This window comes from Vulpes vulpes, chromosome 16 (assembly GCF_048418805.1).
Source record: "Vulpes vulpes isolate BD-2025 chromosome 16, VulVul3, whole genome shotgun sequence".
Taxonomy (NCBI): Eukaryota; Metazoa; Chordata; class Mammalia; order Carnivora; family Canidae; genus Vulpes; species Vulpes vulpes.
This window is the reverse complement of record NC_132795.1, coordinates 75,637,988-75,647,781: the sequence shown is the minus strand read 5'-3', so window position 1 is coordinate 75,647,781 and position 9,794 is coordinate 75,637,988. Positions and strand designations below refer to the sequence as shown.

Genomic DNA, 9,794 nt, shown 5'->3' with positions numbered 1-9,794 from the left:
AGGATTTGCTCCCTCGTCTCCCAACCTATCACTTTAATTGTAGCCCACTAAATACACCCTCTGCCTCGACTAAAGATAGGAGAATATAGAGCTAACCTACTAATGACATTACTGCTAAAGTGGGCACAGATGATTCCTTACAGATAAACATCTGAATTTCCACAAAAGGCATTAGAGCACCTCGTGGATGATGCACCAGGCAAGGATATGCTTGGGTTCCCTGCAGAAAAGTCATTCTGTCTTAATCCTAGGTAGCACCTATTAAATGTTTACTACACACTTGAATCACAGCACACAACAAAATGTACTTCCTTTAAATCAGATCATTGTGTGATTGAGTTTTTAAAAACTTCACCCCTCCCACCCTGGTTGCAATCTAGTTTAGCAGCCATTTATTCAAAATTTCTCTGGCAAGGACCTATTTTGAAAGAGGTCTGGAGAACAGCAGCAGTTAGATGTGAGCCTCGATAAAGGCTCACTTTTCATTCATAGTCAGAGCCTAAATGTGCTCTTCTTGTACCTAAACAGATAATAAGCACTCAGTACACTCCTCCTCCTTGACACAACACATTGAGACTAATCACACATAATTGGAGAGGAGGAGCAGAGGGCTGGCCACGCTATTGTGTCCAGAGGACAAACGGTCAGTTTATGAGGCTTTGGGCTGATGTAGTCATTTCTTATACATCCATAGGGAAAAAAACATCCTGTTTAAAAGGAAAAAAGAGAATCAGTGAGAGAGACAGAAAAAACAAGATGGCAGATTTAATACAATTAATTTGAGGGAGATGAGAATGATATGCTTTAATTTTTTTTTTTTTTAACCAGGAAAGAATCAGGATGTTTGCTTTTGTTTACAGATTTAAAAGTGCCACCACCAGAATAGAACAAAGACCGAGATAGTTTTTTTAAAAGGGCGGTGGGAATCACCAAAAGAAATTCTGTTACAATTAGGAGGAAAAAAATTAGGTTTCTTGTAAGTCCAATTCAAATCCCAGGTTGTTTGTAGATATTTAAAAACAAAGGTTTGGTACAAGACGAGCAGATGAAAAAAGAGGAGTCCTGGAGGGCTGGGGAATAATGTGAGTGAGGACAGGTGGACCCTATAGCCCACATGTGGGATATGGTGAATGTTGTCCGGGGGAGGGGGGGCTCACAGGTCTCGGGGAGCCAACAGCTCGCTGCACATCATACCCATCACAGATTTCTGTTTTGGGGAAAATATTCCCTGTGAACTTGGTGTTTTCTTCATCTTTTGAGCAGCTGAATCTTCTATCCATTTTTGGTTAAAATAAGCAGAAGTGGGTAATGAAGGTTTTCTTCATAGACGCCCTGGTTTTCCTTTTTCAACTGGAAACAATAATAGAACAAAAAAGGTAAGGAAATTCAGATTAGGATTTTTTTTACCAGTAGCTTCTAGTATTGAGTATAGTGAAGACTTCTTATTTGAATATATTGTCCCGGTAAATAAATCACACACACAAAAGCAACTCAAAGTAGTTCTAAGTGGTGGTGGCATGATAGTACTATGCATCCATCAAACTGGAATCTTTCCTTGGGCGGGGGTAAGGAGGAGGGCAGGGGGCTTTTTCATAAATAGCCAGGCTGCATTTGTGACCTCTGTGAACTGTGAGGCACTTCAGTGAAGGGAGAGCTGGAGGCTCGTTCAGCTGCACCAGACCAGCCATTTGGCATAGAAGTTTCTGTTCTTGGTCTACGCTGTCCCTGGGCCCCTGGAGCAAGGCAGGCAGGCATTTCAGATCATTTGGAGACTGGCAGTGTCTGGGTACAAGGGACGGACTTCCCGCTGCCTCTTAGGGGTTTTAATATTAATGGTAATTTTAAAATTCTTTTCTCTGAGGAGGAAAACATAGTCCAACAATTAGAGCTTCCACACCATTCAAGTGAAGTTCTGAGGGCCTTTCCAGGGTAGATTTGAAAATCCAGTCAGAGTTCTCAAATCTAGAGTACTCTTTTCCTTATTTGTCTAGAAGAATTTTGACGGTCATGTTTGTATTTATTTATCCTAGCAAATAATAATGTGCTATTTATAAAGACAAAATTAATGTTTTTGAAGTTGGTGCTTTTGAGCCAATTGCTAATTCATTTTTAAATTGGTAAGGATCAGAAAACAAATATTCCTTTAAGTATGCATGGAACCAATTCTTTTATTGTTTTGAATCAGATTACTTCCCCTCCCCCTCAAGCGAAATGAATGGTTCCAATGTGACATTTTCCTGGATTAGTATAGGTCTAGGGCATAATAACTTGAATTTTTTTGTGTTTCTTCTAAATCGTATTCCCAAACTGTGACATATCCTCACTGTTAAGGACAAGGAGCAAGGAGCCTGCTTTTCCTTTCTCCCTGGGGAACAGAAAGCCAACCCCATCTTTACTTTCTAATCCATGTTCATAAGAAATGATGGTGGTACAATCACTGCAGTAACTGCATTCTGTTTCCTTTGATGGAGTTTGCTTTGTTTATAGTTGATTAGTTGTCCACCTTAGAGAGATCCTCTGGATTTCTTTTACCACCAAAGTCGTGACAGTGTTAATCCTAAACACACGGTCCCTTAACATCACCATCACTCTTAAAAAAAAAAAAAAAAAAAAAGCCAAGAAGATGGCTTCACAAACTTCCCAATCCAAACCCACTAACCAGGACCTACCAACTGTAAATACCTTTGTTGCCAGTTGCCCTAGTGATAGAAGGAGCTCACTGAAATATTTTACAGAGGGAAGAGGGGGCCAAGCTAGCTCAATTCTTCCTCAGGGATTGGGGATCAGGGAAAGTTGATTACTCAGCGTGAGTCAGCTGACCTACTCACTCACAATGCACTAATATACAGAGACTCAAATGAGCTCTTTATAAAGTCCCTGAGGTAATATGTGGGATAAATAATTCTTCTGCAAATATGGGTTAGAAATCACTTTTAACTTGGATTCTGTGCTGACCTCTGGAGGCCAAAGCAGAGGCTTCCTTGCTAGAAGGGGCCAGGGGCCAGCCCCGTGTTGACTGTGAGCCCTTCCCATGTTGAGGAAGGGCTGACAACCCTCAGTGGCAATATTCTACCCCAGCAGCAGATTATTTCTGCACCAGGTCTGTTATGTGAGGGCACTCGAACGCACACGAACGAGGCTGTTGGGAAATACTTGCTTTCGATGAGGGAATGTGATGCGTTTTAAGAATAATTCCCTTTACGCAGGCTGTACTTCTTCACTCAATGAATAATTATAATTTTAAGAAACAGAAAAAGCACCTTGGGAAAAAAAATGAACAAAAAGCACGTTGTGAATAAAACAATTTTTCAATTTCATAGGTTAAAACAGGGTCTTTGAGGACTGAACTAAATTATATAGCAGCTATTAGTAGCATTATGCTTTACTTCCTAATTGGATGTAACACGCTCAGCCTCGCCACGGCGCTGCGTGAGCAACAGCAGCAGGAATGGAGTTCAGACTGTTTACCCTTTACAGTATCCACAATTATCAACAGCACACCACACAGATTATAAGCACCAGCCACTTGTAATGTGGCATTTTGAATAGATAAGCAGAAGTGCAATATGGGACATGCTTTTAACACAATGTACCGACTTCACCAACGAGCCCAAGCCTGCTCTCATGGCTAAGCATAAAAAAAAAAAAAAAAAAAAAAAAAAAACAGAACAGAAGCACACCGGTGGCCTCGCGAAAGTTCAAAAACAAAAACAGAACCGGGGCACGTAAAATCATATTTCAGAGAATGCTGGCGTGGCCGGGAGTGTTTGCATCAACTAATCTCAAGCCGGCTGCAATCGCCAAGTTAGGTCTCCACCTTGAGAGACAGTGTGCATCTTGTCACATTCTAAAGGTCCGGAGCCACAGCACTGGGCCCCGGCACTGGAGTCCCAGCCTGGAGGAGGCCAAGAGGTTGGGTGGGAGAGGGACGTGCTTTTATTTTCTTTCCCCCGTTGCCTGGAAGGACAGGAAGGCAGGCTTTCTCAAGCGTACTCCACCTTGGGCTGCCTGGTTCCCGAGCACGCTGGCTGCATGGTGTGGGCACAACCGAACAAAAGCACTGGCAGAAAAGTGCAGAATGGCACCGTTTTGATTACAGGCTTGCTTTTTAACGGAAATAAAATTTCACAGTTAACAATGAGGGGTGAAAAGTTTAAGAGGCAAAGCTGTGCCTCCTGATCACTGACTGTTAATCAGCTTCATGGGTGGTTGCCTAAATCTGTAGATTTTTTTTTTTTTTTTTTACCTTGCACTACTGCCAAGATTGTAACTAATTTTTTTTCCCCTCCCCTGTTGTAAGAGGAGGGGTGGAAAACTCGGCATAGAAGCCAGCTGTGTATGAGTGACGTGAGGCGCTAATGCAGAGGGCAAAATTAAAATTCATGAATCTCTTCACAACCATTTGTGTAACAAGATTAAGACGGGACAGCGGAAAAGAGCGGCATTATCAGGCGTCTTACAGTCCTCCAGCTGGTTACGCTCTATTCCAACACAGTAGGGCTAAGAGGATAACACGCAGCCCGAAGGAAAACGCGGCTCCTCCGCTCGCGAGCAGCCTCGGCCCGGGGACCGTGGGGCTTTGGCCAGAGATGGGGAGGAAGAAAGCTGATTGCCGCGCAAGATGGAAAACTTTTAAGCCCTGGCTATTAGCACGCGGCAAACAAAAGCGGCCCGGGTGGAGGTTTCTGGCGCGCCCCCGGAGCCCCCGGAGCCCCGGGCGGCGGGGGGCGGGGCGCGGGGTCCCCAGGGGGCGCCCCGGGGCAGGAGCGCGGGGGGCTCCCACGCCCCCACCCCGGGCATCCTGCGGCTGGCTGCAAAGGACACCTCCACGTGCGAGCGCGAGGTGGGGCGCGCCAGCCTGTCACCGGCCCGGTGGGCCCGGTGGGCACGGGGTCACCCGCGCTGCTGGAGCAGGTGGGCCGGGCATCCTAGGGCATCCTAGGCTTCGGGTACCGGGGGGACAAGAGGCACTCTCCTGCTAGAAGCGGGAGGACACCGACCGGCTGCAACTGCTGCTGCCTCCCCACCCCCCACCCCCTGGTTAAAAATACACATCGTGGGTCCCTGTTTCTACGGTTCATCAGGGCGCCCCAACCCTGCAGAATATTCCCCTGGCGGTTCCACTTCCCTGAGAGCCAAACGCAACTCTCCGTCCTCACAACCTAAACAGGAAGGAGGCTGTTTCTTAGTCCAGGCCCGCAAAGTGGAGAATTTAACTTTTAAGCAATTACTAATAAGATAGAGAAACCAAGGCCACCTGGTTAATTGTGGCAATTTACTTTTGTGGGACCAGTCAGTCCACGGTTATTCATGGAGTACTAACTGTGGGTTGGTTGCACAATACATAAACTTAAGAGGCGTCTTGAGCGATTTATGGACTGGACTATGCTTAGCAGGGTAGTGTACTGCATTGGAGATAAAAAGAGGAAGTTGCTGTCTGTTAGGCACTGACAATCTTTTTTTTTTTTTTTTTTTGGCACTGACAATCTTAAGTTGTAGACAAAGGGGAGGTGGCTACTAAGGACTCGCATGTCCCGAGAACACCTCCAATTGTGCAGGGTGGAGATGGGGGGGTATCACTGCTGAACATCTCCGCTGGTGGAGAAACTCTTGCCTTTCTCTTCTGATCTGTGACTGAAAAACTGAAAGCATTTGTTCTTCTAGGGGGAAGGTGGAAGACATGGGATCGAAGCAGCCATCACCTGATCCCTGTAGCTCTAGCCTGACCCAGGAGAGAAGGCTGTTTTTGTCCCTTTGGGGTAGAGGAGCCCACAGGGCCAGGAGAGACCCTCTGCCAGAGAAAGCCCTCAGAGCCTTTCCTTTGAATCTGGGGAGGGGTTGCAAAAGGGAAAGCCTCATTCTAGAGTGGCAGGCAAGATTTGAGTAACAAGCCATACTCTTTTATTTTCTGATAGTAAGCAAAGGGCAATCCTACTGTCCAGAGGAGGTGATTTTACCCTTTCAGTTCACAAAGCATCACTGCGACCCCTGTCCACCCCTGCACGGGGGAGTGGCTAAATGAAACCTTAGAGACCCCAAAAGAGTGAACCCATCTCCACAAAGTGAGGATTTTCTTTCTCTTGCCCAAAGATCAGATCCACTTTGCATATAATTTTTTCAAAAGTCAAAATACTTCTCCGTTATATCATAGTCCTGGTTAATAAAGAATGCTATTCCCATTTTCCCAGGAGAAAATTAAGGTCGGGCCTTTACTTTTCTGCATTCGTGACTTGTAAAATCATGACAAGTTCAAAGTCTTTTGCCAAGGTCAGACTAGCTCAGAGAAGGGAGATTTCTGTAAGGCACAAAATTACAGAGGTAATATATGCTATATTAGTAAGTGTGATATGTATTAGCAAAGGTGAGATTCCTAAAAAAGTTTTCAGTGGAACGCTTGCCTCTCAGTGTCCTATATTGCTCTATACCTATAAATAATAAAAAGGCTGATAACATTGCTTTATGTAAGCAAGCTTAGAAATCACTCTCAGATAAGTGCTTTTGACCTAAATCTTGTAGCTCCTCGATCTGACATATAACCCCACAACTGTGAAATTCTGTATGAGATTTAACAGTCTCAAACTGCCAACTGACCCAGCCATAAAGCAAGCAGAGATAAAGATTTACAGTCCAACATGATACAATTAGACATTCACCTTCTATTTATTTCAGTACAGCTGAGCAGTTAACCTACTTAAAAGCCGAAGGTTTTTCATTAAAATATAAATGCTTGTTTATCATTCATTCTATGCCACCTCCCCTGCATCCTACAAATTAGTCTATTATGAATGAAAAGATTAGTTTGTTTCAGAGAAAGGAGTAAACAGGAATGGTTTCTGTAAAATCCTTCTAGACATGCAAAGATAAAAGATGGCTTTACCACACAAAATAATCAGATACAAATAGCTGTTCAGAAGCAGCACACCTAAGGAGTACTTTAATCAAATATTTAGGTTACCTGCCAAAAAGACCATGATCTCTTCAAAATGCAATGCGGATTAAAGTGTTATCTAACACAAGCAGAAAACTAACCTTGGAGTGGAAGTTTGAAATGTGTTCATCATAATTTTCATGTCTTTGGATAGAGAAATCAGCTTTTTCAGCTAGATTGCAAAACTGGTTTAAAGTATTCCCTCGGCGTGGGGCGAATACCATTGCTTTCCCCTAGAACATTCAAAAGGAAATTCACACATTTTAAAACTGGAAGGCAACCAAACATAACAAACACTGGGTAGAGCATTTAATGCACTGCTCTCAGGTAGGAAACACAATTGTTCTTGAGATGTCCACACAGGATGGACATTCGCAGTGAGAATGATTTCAAGGGTAGACAGACATCAAGCAAGAAAAAATATGTACATTTCATATTCAAATGTTGCTATGTTTTATCCTTTTCAAATAATGCATGTAATAAACAAAATGTGGCTCGAAGTTGGTATTCTGTACAACACACACCTCTCTTGGGTCCAGTGGTTCAAACCATCAACTAGCTTTTAGAGTAACTGGTCCCTGGCAGTGCCACCCACCTTGAGATGCCTTAGCTGTTGCCAACATGTCCACAACACAGCTCCAGGGCGTGTGGCAACGGATGCTTATACATGTTAGCTTATCGTACCCTGGAAATTCAATACCAAGAAATCCTCCATAGAGGCAAGTGACTGCAATCTCTATTAGAGAATTTTCATGTTTCAGTACCGCCAACAGGCTTTTCTGTGACCACGCTGTCAGAGACAAGGCTACAGGGTCTTCATTTCCAACTTCATTGAATCCTTCATAATAGTCATCATTAGAGCAAAGCAGCTCCTCACGGTACTCAAATGACTGCTTTTCAAAGAAAGTGGTATAATGAGGGTAAACAGGCTTTTCTAAATAAACTTGCACAACCTGATGAGATTGTTGCAGTGGGGAGAATGGATGGACTTGAATACGATATATACCGGATTTCAGAAGACCGCTGGACGCGAAACTCCTTGATGTCCATTTGCTGACTCCCGGGGGCATGTGGCCCTTCCCTCGCCCTCCGAGACATGCACAGGACAGCTGAACTTCAGAATCTTCTTTTGTTTTTGTTTAAAAGATGACTGTATGCTTCTGTTAATTTCAAGGTTATACTTCACTTCTATGAAATGCCACGTCGGGCTTTGCGGGAATCATGAAAACATATTCCAGTTTCCTACGAGAGGTGGTTTCTCACTTATCACTACCAACTATTTATTGAGCATCCAGAGCATGTCAGGTGTTGGGACAGGGGCTCTATTTGTCTCACTGACTCTTCACACCACCCAACAATATAGGTATCATCAGCTCCATTTTATGGGATGCTCTGAACGGTTGAATAGTTGACCAAGAGGATACAACCAGCAAATGATTGGACACTTAGCTGCCTCCAATGCTGATGCTCTTTCCACCACACGACATTGCCTCCTTATTAGTAATAGTGATGGCAATAATAATAATAACGGCTACCACTGTGTTAGGTGCTTCACACGCCTTCCCTTTCATTCCATCAACCATTTTCTCAACGACCTTGTGCGGTAGACATTACATTTTACAGATGATTAAACATGTAGCAAAGGCTTTAAAGAATATGAGGAGGAATATGTGGCAGGAAGGGTTCTGGGCTTAAAAAGAATCTCCACCATTACACAGCTGTCACCTCAGGAAAATTAGAAGTGGGGAAAAAGAAAAGCTACAGAACTGTTGAGCTAGAAGGGACCTTGGGGATGACATAATCCAATCTCCTTAGTCACCCCAGCTGACCCGTGGAGGTTTCTCACTCACCAAATGGGAAGAACAAAGCCTGCCTCCCCCAACCCTGGCAAGTTGTGAAGATCAAATGAGGTGATAAATATGAAAATAATTTGAAAAGCAAGGTTACGTAGATATAGACTAGAAACATCTCCACCACTTAACAGTGTCAGAAAGATTTTATCAGTTCTCTCTCCCTCTCCTTCCCTCCTTTACCTGCAAGAAAATACAGTGATACAGTGTCCTGGACATCAAGTGTGTTTTCATACTGTGTTTACATAGACATGTACACACTCAGGCACATAATTATAGCAGCACCAATCATGCCACCACACTTAAGTTTCTGTCAGCTTTTCCAATATTAATTGCTATTTTCAGGCGTTTTTCAAACTTAACAGCAAAAATTCATTTTGATGTGAAACCAGATATAATACATGGTCTCGGCAGGGGAGCAAAAGTCTCCATCAAAAAGGGAAGGGGGCGGAAATACTAGTAGGTCATTTTAGTCATCTCTAAGAGCTGGTTGCCATTCTGGATTTTTAAATAATGGAAGTTGTTTGATTTTAAAGTCACCTGCAAAAGCTGTCTTACAGTTACAACTGAAGAGTTGATTTTTAATAGGTATTATCTAAGCTATATATCAGAATGTTTACGTGGCTGCAGGGCTCTTGGCTGGGCTGCTGTTTACATTTATGAGTACACGCTCCCCATACCCTCACCCCCTTGTTGGTCGGGGTGAGCTGTAGGGGGACCAACTAAGCATATGGCAGCCCTCTCCACCCAGACGTCTCTCCTTCTCTAGGTCTTCTTCTAGCTTACCTGTCCTTCCCTAACAACCCTCTAGAACAGCAGCTGCCTCCTCATCACTCTCTACCCTCTTCCCCCTTTTACTTTTGTTCTTAGCGTTCATCACCACTAACACACATTATATCCTTGTTTGTGATTGCGAGTCTCCTCTGGCTGGAATGTACATTTCGTGATGACAGGATCTTCTAATGTTTTATTCACTGCATTTTTCTCAGTGTCTAGCAAACAGTTGACTCTCAATC

The 9,794-nt window shown here is 43.7% G+C and overlaps 1 protein-coding gene across 4 annotated transcripts in view; it reads right to left on the bottom strand.

Annotated features, from left to right (window-relative positions):
* Nucleotides 1-778: 778 nt before the first annotated feature.
* CAMKMT (calmodulin-lysine N-methyltransferase) overlaps nucleotides 779-9,794 on the bottom strand; it is a 387,780-nt gene continuing 378,764 nt past the window's right edge. For all 4 annotated transcript variants that reach the window (XM_025992568.2, XM_072741732.1, XM_025992570.2 and 1 more), the window contains 2 exons: nucleotides 7,030-7,161; nucleotides 779-1,350 (listed from right to left, as the gene is read on the bottom strand). In XM_025992568.2, the coding sequence (XP_025848353.1) occupies nucleotides 1,273-1,350; nucleotides 7,030-7,161 (210 nt within the window). In that variant the 3' untranslated portion in view covers nucleotides 779-1,272. The remainder of the gene's footprint in view (nucleotides 1,351-7,029; nucleotides 7,162-9,794) is intronic.